At 42.7% G+C, this 20,953-nt stretch overlaps 3 protein-coding genes across 10 annotated transcripts; 1 reads left to right on the top strand and 2 right to left on the bottom strand.

Moving 5' to 3' along the window:
• Positions 1 to 1,817: 1,817 nt before the first annotated feature.
• On the top strand, positions 1,818 to 7,353 carry LOC135654372 (G-type lectin S-receptor-like serine/threonine-protein kinase SD2-5). Of its 7 annotated transcripts, none has more exons than XR_010502951.1 (4): positions 1,818 to 2,032; positions 2,128 to 4,741; positions 5,727 to 5,815; positions 6,451 to 7,107. XR_010502951.1 is itself a non-coding variant. In XM_065175607.1 (3 exons), the coding sequence occupies exons 2-3, from the start codon at positions 2,280 to 2,282 to the stop codon at positions 5,728 to 5,730; spliced, it is 2,466 nt and encodes an 821-aa protein (XP_065031679.1). In that variant the 5' UTR covers positions 1,818 to 2,032; positions 2,128 to 2,279; the 3' UTR covers positions 5,731 to 7,353. The 7 variants fall into 7 exon arrangements, 2 of the variants coding, with proteins under 2 accessions (XP_065031679.1, XP_065031680.1); XR_010502948.1 differs by having other exon boundaries at positions 6,337 to 7,107; XR_010502949.1 differs by having other exon boundaries at positions 6,329 to 7,107.
• Positions 7,354 to 10,016: 2,663 nt separating this feature from the next.
• LOC135654374 (uncharacterized) lies at positions 10,017 to 10,638 on the bottom strand. The gene is made up of 2 exons (XM_065175609.1): positions 10,464 to 10,638; positions 10,017 to 10,374 (listed from the first exon to the last, which is right to left on the bottom strand). The coding sequence occupies exons 1-2, from the start codon at positions 10,636 to 10,638 to the stop codon at positions 10,136 to 10,138; spliced, it is 414 nt and encodes a 137-aa protein (XP_065031681.1). The 3' UTR covers positions 10,017 to 10,135.
• Positions 10,639 to 12,435: 1,797 nt separating this feature from the next.
• Positions 12,436 to 18,460, bottom strand: LOC135654365 (phospholipase D alpha 1-like). 2 transcript variants are annotated; one of them, XM_065175593.1, is made up of 5 exons: positions 18,288 to 18,460; positions 17,969 to 18,033; positions 17,747 to 17,851; positions 14,085 to 15,981; positions 12,436 to 13,125 (listed from the first exon to the last, which is right to left on the bottom strand). In XM_065175593.1, the coding sequence occupies exons 3-5, from the start codon at positions 17,843 to 17,845 to the stop codon at positions 12,692 to 12,694; spliced, it is 2,430 nt and encodes an 809-aa protein (XP_065031665.1). In that variant the 5' UTR covers positions 17,846 to 17,851; positions 17,969 to 18,033; positions 18,288 to 18,460; the 3' UTR covers positions 12,436 to 12,691. The 2 variants fall into 2 exon arrangements, with proteins under 2 accessions (XP_065031665.1, XP_065031666.1); XM_065175594.1 differs by having other exon boundaries at positions 17,969 to 18,026.
• Positions 18,461 to 20,953: the final 2,493 nt, after the last annotated feature.

Genomic DNA, 20,953 nt, shown 5'->3' with positions numbered 1-20,953 from the left:
TTGGACTTTTACCCATACGGATAGATGGATAGACAATGACTTAAACCGTTGTATATAATTTTTACGAACCTATCCCTTTTGTAATAGTATAATAATCGATTCAAATATCTCACGATAAGTAATCGATGTTTATTTTTAATATTATTATGATACGGCGAGAAGAGTGACCGCTAATGTGTTTTTACGACCTACCGGCGAAGCCATGCATGCTTTATTAAATGTAATGGTGGCAGCTGCATCGGTAGCTACGTTGTGTTGAATTCTGTGATAAATGATGAGTATAATAATGTATTCTATATCTTCAGAAACCTGTATTTATTGTTCAACAAAGTGTCGAGCATATGTTCTTTAACCAAATTTTCCTAACATGCCACCATATAAGGAAGATTTTCTATGTTTTGGTACAATTTTTTTATATTTTGATTTAGTAGAGACATAACAATCGAAGTATAATAGACTTAATTTTCATTTTGGTCGATTTTACTTCCTCATGTGAATGAAAATAGCCATGTCCAGAGATAAAATGATTGGCTTAGGTGAGGATGTGTTGAACATTTAATCGAGTGAAGTAAACAAAAGCAAAGTATTGGGAGCAAGTTGAAGTGAGTAGGAAAAAAAGGACATAGACAAGATATAAAATGGTATGGAGAGATGTATCCACATTGATTGCTTTGATTTGGTCGAGCCAATTACCTGTTGGGTGAGCATATACTACTATTGATCGAAAAGTAAGTAAATAGTAAACAATATAGCACTAATCTCTTTCTGTTTCGTAAGAAAATATCCATTCACACGTAATGATAGTGAGAAGAAATTGATTTTAATTGGAATCAATCATCCATGTTTTTACTTTTTTTAACAACTAACAAACTAAGCATTTTTGAAATATTATATTTTTATAAAATTTTTAAATATAAAATTTTTATAAATATCTAAATAGAAGGAGTTAAAAAAAATTTATGAAATAAAATTTTAGAAGGAGAAAAAAATATTACATGAAATCTTCATATATATATATATATATATATATATATATATATATATATATATATATATATATGAAAGACTATTAAGACCTATGGAAAAGATAATTAATTAATAATATACAATTTTGACACCACTGATCAAATTAGTTGATTTTGATTTTAATTCAATTGTTTTGAAATTTGAAGTTTCACGAAAAGCACTACTGATTTTAATTTTGAAAGACTCTCGTGGATTTAAAGATGGGTAATAAAACCCCCTCCATTCCCGTGGGTCCCACGAAACTGTTGACGTGAGTGGGCCCCGGAGGAGCTAGTACACTCGGTTTCGTTAGGAGGACGAAGGATGTGGGGTAGGCTTTCGGGGAAGGCGCGCACGTGCGCCCATGTGATTACCCATTTTGACACATCGGTGGGTCCCATTGTTCTCTCCACCTCACACTCGCGGGTTCGTCAGCGTGAGGTAACATAAGAACCCACCCGTCATGCTGTCGCTACTTCGTCAATCTGTTTGATCCGGGTGGGCCCCAAGAGAGCTAGTTGGTAGCCTGCTCTCGAATAAGCGTCAGTCGTTTTTTTACGAGGCACCGGAGGGGAGCGTTCACGTGGACCCATATAGTTGTCCAATTTAATGCAAGTTGTGGTGGTGCTGGTGCCGAGGAGGATCCACGTGGCGGCGACGACGATGCGTACGTGGGTGGGTGGGGGTTGTGAGTAACCGTGTGCGGTGTGTGAAGGGAAGCCGGGCGAGGAAGACCGGACTGCAGGTTGGTGAGGGAGAAGAGCCCGAGCTTGGACTCTTCCTCACGTCCGTCTGTGTCCGCAATAAATGCGTAGCAGCAGGGTGCTGCGCTTTGCTAACGTCGTCGGGATTCATCTTCTTCCCCCGTCCCCCTCCAAAAACTGCAATCACATCTTCTTCCCCCATCCCCATCACCTTCTTGAATCCCCCAAACCATCGCCAAGATCTACACCGTCCTCCTCGTCTTCTTCTCTCTCAGTTTCTGCCTCTCTTGTACTTACAAGAGAACTCCCCTGAGAATTCTGAGGTAAAATGGATGGATTTCGGCTTTCTTATGGTCCTTCTCTTGCCTTGCTATGACTGATCTGTTTCTAAGTGTCTTTGTCTTCGAGAATTATGCAGGCCTGGCGTTTCGATCTGCTTAAAGAAGAATTCCCCTTTGTTAGCTTAGTCTCTCCATCTTGGTCCTGACAAGGTGTAGAGGTTTCGCCTTTTAGGTGTTTCATTGGGTTTTGCCGCTGACCTCGATTCCCTTTCGACTCTGGATAGCGAGGATGAAGGCGCTTGTACTTCCCCTGATCGCGCCCTTCTTCTTTTTCCTGAGTCCGTGCGTCGGCAGCATCCAGACGACCCAACTCAGCCCCGGATTCCGGGGCTCCGAAATGGAGTGGATCGACAACAATGGGCTCTTCCTCTTGTCCAACAGCTCCGGTTTCGCTTTCGGCTTCACCACCTACAACAGTAGCGACACCACGTCCTTCCTGGTCTCGGTGATCCACCAGGGGAGCGGCACCATCGTCTGGACCGCCAACCGGGACGCGCCGGTGTCCCACTCTGACGAGTTCGTGTTCGACAAGGACGGCAGCGCGTACCTCAAGTCCGGTGGGGATGTGATATGGTCAACGAACACCTCTGGCCAGGGAGCGACGCGGATGGAGCTGCTGGACTCGGGCAACTTGGTACTCCTCGGCGGCGGCGACGGTAGCAGCAGCGCGTCGCCCCTTTGGCAGAGCTTCGATCATCCGACGGACACCCTCCTTTCTGGCCAGAGCTTCACCAAGGGAATGTTGCTGGTGAGCGACCCCAGTGACAGTGGCTTGAGGTATCATCTCCGAATCGACTCGGAGGATGCGAAGCTCTTCGCGGAATTCGCGTCACCCCAGCTCTACTGGTCCATGCAGCGTGACGCTAGGAAGATCGATAACCAGGTCGGCGGCGACATACGCTCCGCGGTGCTCGAATCCAATTCATGGAACTTCTATGATCAGAATCAATCTAGAATTTGGCAATTCATCGTGGATTCAGCTGACACCAGTGAGAATGTCACGCGAATGGCTGTTTTAGACACCTCTGGCTCCATCACATTCTCGATCCTCCCCAGCAGCGGCCAAAGAAACCCTTCGTCGATCAAGATCCCGGAAGACTCGTGTGATACACCTGAGGCCTGCCATCCATACTTCATATGTTACCCGGGCATCCGCTGTCAGTGCCCAAGCGTTCTCAGCTTGGACTCGAACTGTAATCCCGGTAATGTTTCTTCTTGTGACCTGAGCACTTCATTCAAGCTTGCCAAAGTTGATGATGGAGTTGGGTATTTCGCCACTAGTTTTGTCTCACCCAGTGCAAAGTCAAACGTGACAGGGTGCAAAGATGCATGCCTGGATAACTGCTCGTGTGCTGCCTTATTCTATGATGAGAAATCCGGCAGTTGTTTTCTTTTTGATCAGATTGGGAGCTTCAAGCAGATACAGAGCAACACAGCCAGTTACACTTATATCAAAGTGACCAGCAATGCAGATGGTGGCAAAGGATCAAATGGACAAGGAAGCAGTGGCAGCAAGACCTTGATGATTGTCCTAATCATCTCGTTCATGACTGTTGCAGTGATAGCAACTCTCGTCTATCTTGCTTGCAGGATTCATCGGAGGAAGAAAATACCAGAACCATCACAGGGGTCCTCAGAAGAAGATAATTTCTTGGAGGGACTATCTGGGATGCCGGTCAGGTTCAGCTACAGAGAGCTTCAAATGGCTACAGATGACTTCTCTGTCAAGCTCGGCGAAGGAGGGTTTGGCTCCGTCTATCTAGGAAAGCTTCCCGATGGCACAAGAATCGCAGTGAAGAAATTGGAAAGCATTGGCCAGGGGAAGAAAGAGTTCCGCTCCGAGGTGAGCATAATAGGCAGCATCCACCACATTCATTTGGTCAAACTTCGGGGTTTCTGTGCAGAAGGCGCACACAGGCTTCTGGCATATGAATATATGGCAAAAGGATCTTTAGATAGATGGATATTTAAAAAGAATCAAAGAGATTTTTCACTGGATTGGGATAAGAGGTATAATATAGCTTTGGGCACGGCAAAGGGGTTAGCTTATCTCCATGAAGACTGTGAATCAAAGATAGTTCATTGTGATATTAAGCCTGAAAATGTGCTTCTAGATGACAATTACCACGCAAAGGTATCAGATTTTGGACTAGCAAAGCTTATGACAAGGGAACAAAGCCATGTATTCACAACATTGAGAGGCACGAGGGGATACCTTGCACCAGAATGGATTACAAACTATGCCATATCGGAGAAAAGTGATGTGTACAGTTATGGTATGGTCTTGCTTGAGATAATTGGTGGCAGGAAGAACTTTGATCCTGCAGAGACTTCTGAGAAATCCCACTTTCCTTCATATGCTTTCAAAAAGATGGAGGAAGGCAAGTTAAAGGAAATTTTTGATGCCGACTTGATATATAATGACATGGATGGGAGAATGGAGACTGCAATTAAAGTTGCCTTGTGGTGCATTCAGGAGGACTTGTATTTAAGACCATCAATGACTAAAGTAGTCCAAATGCTAGAAGGACTACAAGATGTCCCTCAACCTCCGACATCATCGCAGCTGGGCTTCCGGCTTTATGCTAATGCGTTCAAGGCTATTAGTGAAGAGGGAACATGTTCAGGTTCAGGGCCATCAGACTGCAACAGCGATGCATTTCTATCTGCTGTTCGCCTATCTGGGCCTAGGTAAATGAGGGTGCCATTTCTTCGAGATTTTTATAATCAGAGAACTTCTTCTTCTCATTCTATGGTTGTGCTTGCCGTTTTCATTATTAACTTCCTACCTTGTATACACCTGCAAGCAATAGTTGGAGATAGAGTTCTTTTCAGGTCTGAGTGGTAGTATAATTCTGTTTAAAGAATAGGGTTTTTATAATATATGCATCAGCTACAACGACTTGTTTTGAATGGACTGCATTTCAGCCTCCTCTCACTTTTCATCGCGTTCATTTTGTTTTGTGTTTATCTGTTGCCTCTACCTCTTCCTTTTCTGCAAGTATTTATAAAGGAAAACTAACACAGTTTGCCAGGGCTTCTTGTTTAAGTAGATAGACAGGAAATCGTATTATTGATAACAAGATGTGGTTGTTTTACATGGTTGAATATTTTTTTTTCATTGTAGGAAAGCATGATATATTTGTCCCACATTACATTCAATTTGTGCTCGTAGAGTCACAAAATTGTCAAAAGACAAAGTTGGGCTTCTTAAGGACATATATTACAACACATAACCTGCTCGTCTGCTAGAAGTAACATGAGGAGATTCCTATGTGATGTGTTTTATCTGAGTCAGCAATTAAATCATCCTTTGAACTGGAACCATTCTGACAATTTAGCTATAGATATTTCCCTGTGTTCATTTTAGTTTAGGATAATGTTTATGAGGTTATTAATACATGTAGATGTTATTTAAAGAACTAATAACAAGAAAAGTGCTCTGAATTATTCTCTGAGAGTTTCTGAAACTGTCTTCATTCAGTGACTAATCTTTGGCAATTTTCTGGGAAAAAACACTGTTGCAAGATGTCTCATCCAAAATAATAAATCATGATTAAAATGCTGGAGGCTTAGTTTAAACATTGTCACTGTTTTCTTCTTTAATTCAAATGCTCAATTTTCTTCCATGAAATGCTTCATCATCAATATCTCCAAGATATTCATAAAATTGCAGATAGCAAGGGTAGTCCACTTTGAGTGCAGCCTGCCTTCCACTCACAAAGCAGCTGTTTCTGGTCCGTGAACCTGCTCCATTGTGCCTAGGTAGGTACTGCCTCTAATATATAAATTGCTGCTGTACAAAATTAATTATGATTCATCTGTTCAAACAATATTCTTATATGTGAAGAAGCTAAGGTGGAACCTTGCATTGTTTGTATTCTCCATTTTCTTTTCATCTCTTTTAAGTGTGAGCTGAAAAACCTACAGAACCAGTTTGCCACTGGTGTTTATGTTCTTTGTTTCCAGAGTAGATGTATGCTTCAAAAGTTGTGGGGATTATTGAAATAGGATCTCTTTTACTTCTTAAATATTTAGAACCAGAAATCATCTTTCATATCATCAAAACATTCATTCTTACAGAAAATTCACTAAAAATATTTAGAAACAGATCATAATACATCATTGGTTAGTTATCTGCAACACAATACCAGTCTCTGGAATGCTTCAACTGCACTTACTTCAGTGGTGTCATGGGAAGGTATCTAAGATTTGTTGATAGCTTCTCGCAAACAGGAACACTGATTCATTTGAAACTGGGAAGTTTATTTTCTGTAGTATTGCAGGACTGGGATCCTTTACGAGTACTATATAGCAGATATTTTGCTCAAGCCGAGAGTTGATATTTATTTTGAAGATGAGATAGCTTTTGATGGTGAGTCCTCTGTTGTATGTCGTAGTGGAGAGAAAAAGACATGCAACGGAACAGGGATTTCTTGGCGATTTAGATTTGAGCCATTAAATTGCTGGGGATATCTGTTTCTATGGAAGCGCGAGAGACTGCAGAGAGCCCGACATCGGTCGCCGCGGCTGCAGGTTCCGAGGGCAATGGGAGCAACCCTAACGTCCGTAGCTTCCTCAGCGTCAAGCGCCCGGTAAGGTGCCCGTTGTCCTCACTTTTCCTGCTCGTCGGTAGTCACATCCTTGTTCAGGTCTGGCTAGGGTTTCTTCATGCATTCACCACCGGGCTTCTCCCGAGCAGCGAGCTCGGCAGAGCGGATGCTTCTCTGAAGAACAAGCCAGCGTTTGGAGATGCAGGCGGAGTTGCAACACGTGTCGATCCCAATTTGGAGACGAGTATATTAAACTCAGAGTCACTTGGGCCCAACTTAACCGGGCCGGAAATAGATATGATGGTTTGGGCTTTCAGATCACGGCGTGACGGGGGGAGGAAGCAGACTCTCTCTCTCCTCTGCATTCCAGGCTTGGCATTATATTCCATGATTCGTATCTATCATCTGGCTGTTGCTCGGTCGTATATGCAGTTGCTTGTTATTCTCCTGATATCTGTAGACACCAAGATACATGTGAAGAAGAAACTTTCTTGATTGTCGCTAGCATCCTGTTGGCTTTAAGGGAACCTGTTTGAAGAATTTACTCGGAAGCGGGGATGGATTCTGTGGTGGGTAAGGCTTTTGGAACGCAATTTGAGACTCTCGCAAGGGATTTCTCTGTTGCCTTTTGTCTTCTTCATTACTAATTAGTATTGGTAATCCGTGATATCCGCTATTTTTGGTGCTACGATGTATGCATTTCAACTGCTTCCATGACTAGCATGCGCTAAATATGTTTGTTGTTTTGCCTGTGAGATGTACATTTTATATATCTTGGCTATTGTTCGTTACACACAAATATTGGGGAGTACTTGGAAATTTGACACCATGCATGAATGCATAACCTAAAGACTTGATCCCTTGTGTTTGTATGTTGTAGATATATATAGCTATGAGATGCACATCTATCTGTATGCAATGGGAGGCCCCGGTTATGAGGAATCGTAGGTGAACACTAATACCCTACCTTGATTAGCTGATAAAGACAATGGAATCCTTTTCTTGTGCTCCGGATTGGAAAGGAATCAGGCACATTGACCTGAAGATATCCAATTAAGAAGTGATTGCATAGGATTGAGATCCATTTCCGATAGTTGGGAGGACACATCTGAGCTGTAATTAGTTAAGAATTTCTCCCTACTTGGCATTTGATTCTAAACCTAGGTTCCATAGAATCAATTTACATGTTCATAATGATTAAGGGGCAATCCATAAAGGAAGATAGAAGTGAGAAACTCAGCATTGATGCATGTCGGCCAGCACTAATTGCATTTTTTTTTCCATATTTTTGGCATGGAAGGGGTTTCATGCCATCAGCTTTTCTACACTGTGATGTTAGTTGTGTAGATTTCCCTATCACTAATGCTATTGCTTCACAACTGGTGCATGTCTGGTTTTGTTTAATCCATATGATCATCATCCTTTGAAAGATATCGACATTTTTGTTGTCTGGTTCAATCAACTAGCTGGTCAAATTGGTTCTTGATCCACCTGCCACCCTTGATCCATACACTTTGCTTGCTCTATCTATATTAGAAACAAGGATCACCATTAAGATCTCATTCCTCTCGGTAGGATTTTAGCTCAAAACTAGAACTGTAAATTATTTGTAGCTATTTTTGTATTCATTCAGTTCATTACATGTAGAGAGGTGTTTTGAAGGTGGTCTTGGAATCCTTATGTTATATGTTGGCATCACTGGTGGACATTGCTTTGGCATCTTTCTTCACTTGTTTCTGATCACATTTACCATTGACTTAGGTTGTCTATGATGCACAAGTGGAACATTTCCACTTGTTTCTGATTCCCGGAAGACGAAAACTACAATTGCTTGAAGACCTGGCTGCCATTGACTGGAACTGATACAACTCAGCGTGTCAGGATCTTCCTGGAACTTTCTATGATGTTGATGCGCCAATTTGCAGATTGGAATGCATAGCCTTTGGACATTTGTACAACAGATGTTTCAGCATCTCCACAACCACGAATTCTCTAGTTCCAGAGAGTTCTTCTGGTTATCTAGACAGATGTGTTGATGCAATGGGATGATTCATCATAAATTTCATCTGTTTTGTCACAAAGAACGCATGCTGTCCTTGTCCTCATCGATTTCTTCACCTTGGGGCTTGCTCATTTAGGTGGTGAGAAAGGAAGAAAAGAACTTGTTGTCATTATCCATCAAGGTTCTCAATGATCCGTCGCTCAGGGATTATTCTTATCCTCCAGTAGTCAAAGCTATGACCTTCAAGATGTAGCTCTAATGTACTTTAATCCTGGGGAAGAAATGATGAAGCTTTGTTCCAAATATCTTTCCTTGGTAAAGTCAATGTAGCAGTCACTCACCACACCAGGTATGCAAACAAAACTCCACACTTGCTATTTCTGCATCTAACTAGTGTGTACTTGATGTGTCCGTGCATGGAACAGTGATTCATGTTGATAAGATTTATTTTGGCATTGGCCTCGCCAGGAACTAACTGCGTACACAAGAGACCTCTGCTCATCTGTCGTTTGTGCCGACTGCAATCGGTAACAATGCAGTCCAAGGTGGGGCCTGCCTTCTTTGTCTGATTTGATTTAATTAGTCCCCTCTCTGTAGCCTAATCCGATCTCTCTTCTGCAGCTTGGAGACGCCACAGTGATGGCAGAATGCATCGATCATCTCGTCTCCAACTTAACTGGGATCTTCGACTCCACTGGATCTGCAACCATTTTGGTATGTTGGTACATGCATTCTTGTTTCTTCTGTGAGCCCTATCTCGTATTGCTACGCATGAGATATTGATGGACCACAGAGTTGGATTTGGATCGGTGACATACTATGTCGTTTTAATTCATCGGAAACATGGTATGTCGTGCTGTGATTGGGTTGCTTCATCTTGTGGCTGACAGAGGCACACAGGTAGAGCTCACTTGCGGGCGGTGGGGCTGATGGATCCGCTTGGCCTCCGTTGTTTTGTCCGGACGTGCCAACCGCCCGCAGGAGCAGATGGGCTGCTGATTCCTGCCGATTCGATGCAGGTGAAGCCACTCGTTCAATTTAGAAGATGGAGACCGGTGACCGAGTGAAGTAGAACCCATGTTAGAAGATGATCATGATGATGATGCCAGGTTATGAGATGGTGGTCGTCAGTGTCGGGCAGTAAGAGCTCGGTCGACCTCCTCTTTTAACCCCGTCTCCTCGGGGATTGTGATCCAAGTATGGGTTGCATTGCACGAATCTTCAAGAGGTGCCAGGGAAGAGCAAATTGGAGTTGTGCAAAAGCATGAAGGGCAGTGCTCAGAGGACCAAGAAAGAAATGGGAAATGATAGCTTCTGACGTCGGGAATAGGATCAACTCATGCATGGGGGAGTTTTTGATGGCAACGATGAACAGTATAAATTATCCGCAGCACGCCAACCACAGACAGCATGAGCAATCCAGTTCAATTTCTTCTTCCTCACGAGAAGCTTGATGGCTAATTACAAGGTGTGTGTGTGAGAGAGAGAGAGAGTTTGACCGCGGAAGGGGTTACAGACGCGATCGAGGGATCAGTAACAGCAGGCCATCCGCTGCATGAGCCGATCTTGGAGGATGCCGTTGTACAGGGCCACCCTGTTCGCCGGCATCCCTGGCGGCGCCCGCGGCCGCTCCTCCTCCGCCGCCTCTTGCTCCTGGTTTTCTTCTTCCGCCGCCGGGGGCTCACTGCAGCTGAACTCCGCCACTTCCGCTGCGAACTGGACTCTCTTCTTCCGATGCTGCTGCTTCTTCTTTCTGTTTCCCGTCTTCCCTGCGTATATCGGCACAGTGTCAACTGGCTTAGAGAAACCAAAGCGGCAGAAGCAAACGGAGAAGGAGACGTGAAGGCTGACGGCGTACCGGAGGAGGAGATGCAGGACCGCAGGTGGTGCCAAGGGGGAGTCGAGTTCCTATCGGCGGCAGCGGCGCCGGCTCCAGCGGAGACGGAGAAGGGCTTCTGGCGGCAGAGGGCGATGAGGATGACGGTACCGGAGACGGCCACGGCAGTGGCCAGGGCCACCCCGTGAGAGGTCATGGGAAAAGACGAAGAAAGCACAAGGAGGAGAAGGACTTGGCTGCGTTGGAGACCGTGACATGTGAAGCTGGTGTCAAGACAGAGTGCTTTATACTCGGAGAAACGACAGGGTCTGATGCACAAGTGGGAAGACCAGAGAGAGAGGGAGAGCGTTGGCGGCTTCGGGAAAAGATGGCGACAACGCTGCCATTTCGTACTCTTCTTCTTATCCACTCAAATTTTGCAGGAGAGGCAAAAACTTCCCAGTAGTTGAGGACTTCAAGTCGGACACACTTCCGCAACTTCCTCCTCAATCAGTGATGTCATTATTCAACTTCATTTTTCACATCCAGGAGAACATTATGCTTTGAAGAGGAGGAATTGTCAACCGTCAGGAATTAGCAATCATGGAGAGCACAAGAAACGAACGGGTAAGAAGATGGGGTTAATAATATATCATCTTTAGTGAGTTATCTTTAATATTTTATTTTTTATATTTTAAAAAATTAATATATAGATTTATTTACTCTGATATCAGTTTTATCAATAAAAATATAAAAATAAAAAAAATAATTTTAATATTTCAGTTGATGGTGACGGATGACGTCGATGGTGATGGACGACGATGTTGTTGGAGTCGTGAGTGGTTGTTGTGGATGAGGAAAGCGACGACGAGAGATGATAATCGTACTCTAATTACGTCGACATCGACACAGTTGTCGAGCGGGTTTTTCATCGTTTTGCATTTGCATTGACGTCGATGTAATTGTCGAGCTACAAAAGGATTGTTCGGCATCTGTATCAGTGTGAATGTAGATGCAAAACGATATCACTTGGCAACTACATCGATGCCGACGCATATGTGGAGTGGCGTCGCTTGGTAATTACGTCGGTACCGATGTAGTTACTGAGTGACATCGTTTGCATTTACATCGACATCGACACAGTTGTCGAGCAGCATCGCTTTGTATCTGTATCAACATCAATGTAGTTACCGAGCGACGAAATGATCGTCAATGTAAATATCGAGCGATGCTGACACAAATGTAGAATGGCGTCGCTATGCATATGTGTCAATGCCGACGTAGTTACTGAAGGGCGTTGCTCCACATCTGCATTAGTGCTGGTATAATTGTCAAGGATAATCTATAATTAGTCCTAACAAGAGCAGGAGGCCTGAACTGGAGGATTCAGGCCTAAAGTGGAGAAGTAAAAAAGGAGAGAGTTAATCTGACTAGTAACTCGGTGATCTCATAATACTCCAACTGTGTTTCTTGCTTGGCTGCTCTGTTTGAGATCAAATTTCTTGTCGCTTTTGCGTGATGAAGTGGCGTTTAGTCTCAAATGGCTCAGTCTTTCATCGACAGAGAGACGACAAGAGGGTGGAGTTACCGTTGGAGGACGGCGAGCAGTGGAAGCATCCGATGAAACAGGGAAGAGCATGAGAAAGAAAGACTTAAGACGGGTGTCAGCTATAGTTTACCTGCAACAATCACCAAAGAACGTTAAGATTGTGGTGGTCATGGATCACAAGCTGATGGATCCTCGAAGACTCGTAGCTTTCAGTCATCACTTACTGCTATACCCCGTGACCATGTGAATCCAGTCACCCTAATGAGCAGCCGGTAACTGCTTTATGTTTGTTTGTAGCTTGGCATAGCATTCCTACAGAGAACTGCCACTAATACCATTGCGCTGTAAATTTCAACCAGAACATATAATTTGGGCTTAACATTGGTCTTCATGTGAAAAGTGTTGCTAAACATACACAAGGCAAAGAGAAACACTAATGATCGGTTATACCGTGAAACCATGCCATTTATTCTATCAGCAAACACGTAGTGATATTAAAACTCAGATAAATGGAGTACAGGAAGTGGTGTGCCAGGTTTAAGCGACCATGATGCGTCCATCACAACACTAGATTACAGGTAGAGTAATAAGCATATTGTGTGTCTAGCAAAAACCCAAATCTAACACAAGATTAGCTGGAAATTAAAGCAGCTCCAAGAAAGTGCATGCCATTATTTCTCTCACTCGCCGCAACTGCTATTATTAAAGAAACGGCGAGCAGTTATGTTGTGAGGATGGGTGGAAGGTAGTCGGACTTGGCTCCGAGGACTCGGGCCTTGGTGTCGGGGAAGAACTCCGTGCCGGGCAACTCTGTGACTTCTCCTTCAGCGGAGACTCCGATAGGATAGCTAAGTAGATGTCCTGGGAGGTCATGTTCTAAATCGTCGCTCGAATATAGATCCCAGTACTTGTCGGCGATCCTGTTAACCTTCTGCACGCACTCCGAGCTCTCCGGCTGGAGGAAGGCATCATCAAGCATGCCAAGGTGTTCATACCAAAGGGCCAATCGAAAACCGTGGATTTGCCCCCGTGCCGGCTCCCTAGTTGACAAATGATACGGTTGGTATGCTCCCATGGCAATCTCAGAGTCCCTGCTTCCATCCATTGACCTCTGGTTGATGTTGGCTGACCCGATTATGATATACTCGTCATCAACTGAAATCAAAAGCTTGCAGTAATTAGGATTTTATCAACATCAACCCAAGTAGTCGCAGCTTTTGAAACCAGAACCAAGACAGATTGTCATTGGAAGACTTGCTTCTGAAACCCGGAAATGCCTAACTAGAAATATAACATGGCATAGGTTCAAGAGAATGAACAACTTATCTGAATTTAAAAAAAAAATCATTTTTTAGAAATGAAGTGATCTAGAATCAGTTGAAGTATTTCAAAGAGTGAACACAGCATTGCATGATGAATAAGTCGAAAATAACAAACCTGTGAACTTCTGCAACCCAGTTGCAACAGAGAACAAATTGTTAATTTCAAATCAGTTGCTAAAATTGTGTACATCTTTCAGCCTTCTTTATCATTAGTGGGGCACAGATAAAGTTGTATGTGATTTGCAGTTTATTAGGTGAGGTAAAAGCAAAAGATGGCAGGGTTCAAGGAAGATTAGAACTAAGATACATTCCATTGAACATCTGCAGGTAGGCACACCTAGCTTCCATTTGCAAGTAATAAATGATGATAATTCAGAGAACATGCTACTTCATGAAACCTCAATTTCTTTTGCAAAAATCAGACTGGACTTGTAGAGAAATTCAATTGTTACAAAATGATATTCTTTTACCTGTTTCTGTTTGCAAGTAATGAATGAAGATAATTCAGAAAACATGCTAATTCATGAAACCTCACTTTCTTAGTCTCAAAATTGAAGTTCACAGATTTTCCCGCCCATTTAGCTTATATTTTTATCATCTTACATATAATTAAGCAAGAGTCCTGATCTATTTCCCATTAACCGAAAAAATTAAGACTGTGACACTTGAAGGCAAAAGGACCCGAAAAGCAGCATAGAGATGACTCTGGACAAAAGTACCTAGAGTATGTTATGCAAGAGAAACCTTTGAATACACAAGAGGAAGTATAGACGAGTGTTGAGAGAAGAATACCAATCATCATCTTTGTATGTACATAGATCATGAACCGCCTGGCCTCCTGAGCTTTGCTGTAGTTGGTGTCTTGTTCTGGCTGCTCCTCAGGTTCATATTCTCCACTCTTCTTTACCTCTCGATTCCCTAAACAGAAGAAAGTCAGATAGTCCTTTGGATTGGCTTCGATTCCTTTTGCCTGGAGAGCTTGTATGACATCAGTATACATCATCTCCATTGTCCTCCGCTGCCAATCTAAGATTGCTTGAACTGACGCACTTTCTGGCACACCCTCTGGCCACATTGGCACGACGACATAGACAGTAAAGCGCTCCCCAGCCTCAATCTTACTAACAATCTTCAAGGATAGCTCCTTAGGGATCAGATGCAATGCACCAATTTCCTCAGGCTTGATGTCATCAGCTTTCCATGCATAAGAGCTACCAAGGAAGTACTGATTTTCAATATAGATAAAGTTCTTTGCCCTACGGATGGCATTTATGTACGCATCTTGAATGCTTCTATCAATGATGTTATCCTTTCCACTAACAAGCCCAGCTCTAGCGGCATCCTCTGGGGTCTCAGGAAAGCCAAAAGCAGCACCTCCATCAATGGATCTGAAAAGCTGAACATTCCAAGTCTCTTTGTCCTCTAGGAACATGACAGGAGAAGGCGGAATGATGATGTCAGAGAGATCACGGAGCTGTACAAGAACATCTTTTCCTCCCTGCTTTCTCCATCTCTGCTCAAAATTGAACAAAACATCCCAAGCAATAGGCCCTTCAAGCCGTGAATGAATATCATGCCAAGGCTCTCTTGGTCCACCCTTTGTTATGGAAGCCTCTCCAAAATTTGGCTGATGGAAGTCATCATGATGAGCTGTGTCCAATGTCCTGAACAGAGAATGAAACTGCGTGTCATATCTCCCATCGCAAAGGTCTAAGCCCCCAACAAAACTCACAATCCTCCGCCGCTGAGAAGCCTTGTTAGGCATCTCATGGTCGACAACAACAATCTTCTGATGATGAGTGAACATGGTGGCAATTTGAAGATCTTGAACAAAGCTTCCACCATCATCAGGATTTCGAGGGCACAAAACACAGTGCACATCTGTGTCATGAAAATAATTTTCAGTCTCCTCATCATGGGTTGCCATCAGACCATCTTTCTTCAGCAAACCTACCGAGGTTCTGTCATCCCAAACAAGCATAAGCACTCGAACACCTTCACTAGCCTTCCTCTTAAGGAGCTCTCCCAGTGTGACATCACCACCTGGTTTTGGCCTCTTGTTGTCTCTAAGTAATGTAATCTCTGTGTACACAGACCACCCAGTAATGTATATCAGATGTTGTGCATTACTAATTGCATCAAAAATGTCCTCCCAGCACCTATGGGGCTCGTAATATTTCCCATCAGCAAGAGGAATTCGAGGAATGAAGTCGTCAGGGACATGCGCATCTTGGTAGAGTGTTACTTTACAACCCTGTCTCTGAGAGAAAAATGTATAAGGGACTCCAGGATATTTTGTACTTCGTACACCCCTCGCCCAGTTACGGTCTTTTAAAACATCAAAGTATTGCAGCTTGACATGGATCTTAGCATCTCCAACAGGATTCCGGTCTTCGTCACATATTTCAAGCCATCTATCCACTTCATCACCATCAAGGATCTCCATGACAGGCAGATAAGCTCTTCCAATCAGTGTTGCCCCGATAGGATTGTCAAATTTAATAGTGAAGATGACATTCGCTGCCATATGGGCACAGTATATGTGAAAAGACTCATACCAACGTGGATTGACCGGTTCATCCGAAAGCATTCTGGTCCGACCAACTCGAGCCTTCTCCAAATCAATAGTGGCATAATGTTTGGTGGTGCCCTTCCCAAGACCAATGGTATCTTCAATACCTTCAACAACCTGTTAGAAGAATTTCAAGTCGAAGACAAGAATTAGAAGAAAAAAAGAAATATTTAGATTAATAGGCAAATCAACAAATTTATCCCTCATTGATTATTTGTAATAGCTAATCAAAATAAGCAGTGGATGGAATAATTTTCAGCAACCAAGAGAAAACACAACTAAAGGGGAAGAAAATAGGTAGTTTTAGGTATTATATAAAATGAGCATTTACGAGTCTGACAAGGCATTATTAATAGACCATACAGCTATGTATCTCTTAGTATAACATTTTATTTTATAGTTCTTTTCAACATATCAGAATGGTACAAATCAGTACACAGCTCAGCATTTTTGGCATCAACCTGATCTGCTAAATTGACGAGACCAATATCATATTGGAATGTAAAACCTTTGGTTTTAGGTATCATGAATTAATTTAAACACTCGAAGTTGAAAGACTTGAATGAAGAACGTGTCTCTAAAACCTCTGCAGAGAAAATGAATGTCAAAGTTTCTTAAAATAATAAACTACTTGATAGAAGCTGCAAAGACTTGAACAAAGAATGTGTCTCTAAAACCTCTGCAGAGAAAACGAATGTCAAAGTTTCTTAAAATAATAAACTACTTGATAGAAGCATACAGAGCTGCAGGCCCAAGAGGAAAACTTGTCCTAGCATCCATAATGATTGCAGGAATTGTCATTTTGAAAGCACGAGTGTGTTCAATGCATGAAAAATTTTCCTTGTTGATCTTTTGACTCATTTGATGAAAGAGACAAGAAAATAGCACAACTGATAACAAACTACTTCGATGAGAATAAGCTTCTGACTTCCTTTAAGCAGAGGATACTAATTTACTTAAAGTGGAAATCAATGCTGAGAACAACTCTTAATGATTATTTGTTAATTCAAGTAAACTCCAGGTGCAAGTATAATTGTTTGATTTTTCCATTCAGCATACCTCCAAACATGTGTTTACTAGCAGAGCTCTGTTATGCTTTGAAAGTAGTATGACTATCACTACCACCTTTTTGAGGAGACAAAAACAGATACTAGGAAAATAAAAGATGTAAAATGACAATTCTCACATTGAATAACTTTAAATAACAAAGAAAATCATCATTCTGTATACAGTTTATGGACCCTTAAATATGTCAGATAATATGCAGCAAGTTAGAAAGCAAGCAAGCAAACAAGCAGAAACTTATGATTTGTCAGTTCCACTGGTTGCTTTCTCCCAGTTCGCCCTTTTATAATGTGTCCAACACCCGGAGGAGTGGCTAAACATGACATACAGAGGCCAAATCCAAAATTACAAATGCCATGTAAAATTCTTGCACTCAAGTTTCTTGGAAAAAGATAGCTCCCCCAAATAGCCTCGAACACATTATACAAGCATCAATAGCACTTCCAAAGGAAGCTTCGAATAATCACCAAAACCTAAGAAATCATATCTGTTTCTCTCGTCTTCAAATAGGTTTTGCCAGTTTTTCCATAAATTAGTTTATTTTTTTGGTGAACATGTAATACAACACATACAATCGTTTCCCTTGGCACTAGTAAAAAGGAAAAACAAAAAGAATTGTAACATTGGAATCTAATTGCTGCAAAACTCTACAATCAGCAGCAATTGCAAGACGATATCTGCAAGACAAAATAACAATCTTGAACAGAGATCTCACATAAGAGTGCAGAAACCTACTAGCAGGGCAGGGCAAGTAAAACATCATGAGAACAAGATGACGCACAAAAGAATAAGCGCTCATCACAACACGAGGACTTACCATTCGGAGGAAACCGCCTGAACCTCTCTGCGGATTCGTGAGCGATTCCGCATCAAAAATCGTAGCATGGAGCGTTCCGTGTAACAAAATCTGGGCCATCCTTACCTGCTTATCCAAAAAATCCCCCATATATTAAAAAAAGGGGAAAAATGTCAGAGCAAGAAAATCCAAACTCCAATCCGAGCCGATGGAGATGGCAGAATTGAAAGTAAAAGATGTCACCTTCAAGAATGGAACCACCTACGACCAAATCTGCTGACAATCCCTTATTCCAGACGCGCTGTTCCCTAACAAAAAAAGGGAACCAAATCAGTGGCCGATCCGAAGTCATCGTACGAGTACGAGATCAAGTGCAAAATCATCATGGGTTTGTTTCCTCCAGTATCCGATTCCAACTAAAGAATCGAAGAAAAGACAAAGGCCGAGAGTCCTCGGAGTCCATGCGAATTCGCACTTCCTCACAGATTCATGATAACGTGGAAGGATCAAGACCAGAAAAAGATGGTTAAAGCAATCGTGATGATGATTCCACCGCACTTACCCGAGGAAGGATCGGCGCTGGGATCCGGCGGAGCGAGTGGTCGATCGGAGGCGGAGAGGGGGAGAGAAATGGAGAAAGAGGGATCGCAGTCCCGGCTGACTGGGCACTGGGACAAGGTGTAATATATAGAAAGAAAGCGAGTAGTAGATCCGGAAGAAGCGCGAGGAGAGGAGGGAGCTAAAGAGTCCGTGGGAAGAGGCAACTATGAAATTTAATGGTGAGAAACGATGAGCATTTTTACATATATGTCCCTGCCGCACACACAAATATCATGTTCACCCCTCTCAACCATAAAAGACCACCCAGTTAACCCTGGGGACGTAAAAATGTACGATCCAACAATAACTCGATTTGATCTTCCAAATCCTATTCATCTTCCTAAGTCCAATTATTTCCATCAAGAATCCATACCATTATACTAAGATCGGATATCCAGCAATTCAGACGCCAAAAGAAATCATAAACAGCCTGTTTGCACAACATGTGACAGGAAAACAAAAAAAAATAAAAATAAAAAAGTGTGGATCACATGATGGACGGTTAGGAAGTTAGGATCAAAAGGTCCACCGCACGAACAGGCCGCTAATTGGATCCTAGGTTGCCCGATTTGACCCCAAGTTTTCAACCATCGCAACTTCTAGATTAAACAAAATTATTGGAGATTTTGATCCCTGCCATTTGGGATCAAAATTACCATTGGTAGAATGTAAGTTAGATTCTTTCTCGAATATATAAATAGAAAGGTTGGAATGAGACGCGTTGAGGTGAGCGGGAGATGCATGGCATCAGCCCAAAATATAAAATTGCCGGGGGGAGAAGAAAGGTCTCACATGGCCACAGGCATTCGCAAACGCATGAATGACGGCAGAAGTAACGACCCACAGTATCGTTTACCTCGTGACCTGTTGCGTTTCCTGGTGGTCTAGTCTTCGGCGCTGCTGGATCAGATTACATCTCGACCCTTCGTTCATTGGGTCCCGATATCGCAGGCGTCGATAGATGAGAGATGATGACTGACGACGGGTTGGGCCTGCCTTTATAAGTGGAATCACAGTAATTAGATAATGTCGCACGACCATACAAGGCAAAAAAGCACGGCTTTAGAAACATTAGCATGCTAATTATATATTAGAAAGGATGGCTTTGTTCATGTGCCATTGTCTCCTACCTCCTCTATCGGTGGTCCACGGAAGAAAGGATGCACTGATGTGACTTTATTTACTCAGCAAATGTCATAAGATTCTGCCCAACCATGGGAGAGAACGTGGGAGACTATCAACCTTTGGTCTCTTTCAAGTGGGGATAACCAATTAAATGAAATCACAAACACAAGATACACACTCTACACTAATTCTTCAGTTGGTGATTGGTTAGGCATTGGAACCAAAGCATACTAGAATCACAACCTCACTGGAAGTAGAACTAGAAACTAAAAACCTTGAAATATTTGGTTCGCAGACTCTTCGAATCAAAATGAACAAGCCATTTTACACGCTTGATTCTTTTATTATACTACTTGTATCAAAATCACGTATTTAAAATTTATATTTTCCTATATCTATATTGTTTGATATACACATTAGTTAGAAGACTGAGGTTTTTAAAGTGATCATATATCTAAAAAATTTAATTGAGTCTTGAAGAAAGTTGGGAATGAGATCTTATTGGAATAAGAATGAGATTGTATTATCAGGAGTATATGTAGAGGATCTTAATATTTGGATGGACCAATGTACTATAACAAAACTTAATTATCAAATCAAATAACTATTAATTCACTGTCGCATTCTGTAATCACTTACTTCTAAATTAAGCACCGCGTAAGGGCCCCACTATTTAAGGCAATTAGTATGGGAATATGAAGACGGCGGCACAAAACACCGATTTCACCCAACAATATATAATTTGGGAACACACCATTTAGGCCCGGGACCACCTCCCTGCAACCGCAGTATCGTTCCCTAGAGTTTCCTAACAAAAGAAAACCAAGGATATGCACAAAGATGAAGGTCAATGGAACCCGCCCACGCCCACCGGAAGATGAATCCAAGCAAGCAGTCGGCAGCCTACCCATTCCATTGCTGGAAGTTTACCACCACTTACTTGCTCTTCGAGAATAGATGATACCATATATTTATCAAAGTTAGAGCCAACAAAGAGTTCAATGGACCTACTGCAGAGGAGACGCAGCGGGGCACTTCAAGATGTAGTCACATGTTGCTCTCTTGGTAGATGGAGATGGCCCATCAAGATCATCAAAGCAGTCAGGGCCAGTGACTGACTGAAAGAAAGGTTCCTCTCACGCTGGGAAGGCATTCTTGTGGATCCAAAATATCCTTAGTCGAGGCACACCCTAACTCATCTGTCTGTCTGATGAAAAGACCATTGCCCTAAAGAGTTGCCGTCGAGGGTGAAGGAACACGGAATGCTCACCAAGGTAACGAAGACGCCGAGGGGCTTAACGCGGCAAGTAGCAGGGATCTGATGTACGTGTGGGTTCTGATATGTTGCCCAATTCAGCGGAGACGAATCAACTCCAGCCGTGCAGTTATTACGCCGTATCCAACTATCATGATCTGTACCTTTCAGAAAAAGAAGTAGACAGCGAGGCCTCTTTGACACACCACCACCAACACCATCACTTTTAAAAAAGCACCCCTCAACTC

This window comes from Musa acuminata, unplaced genomic scaffold, assembly GCF_036884655.1.
Source record: "Musa acuminata AAA Group cultivar baxijiao unplaced genomic scaffold, Cavendish_Baxijiao_AAA HiC_scaffold_61, whole genome shotgun sequence".
Classification (NCBI taxonomy): domain Eukaryota; kingdom Viridiplantae; phylum Streptophyta; class Magnoliopsida; order Zingiberales; family Musaceae; genus Musa; species Musa acuminata.
Note: the sequence above shows the minus strand (reverse complement) of the source record. Positions and strands in the feature narration are given on the sequence as shown.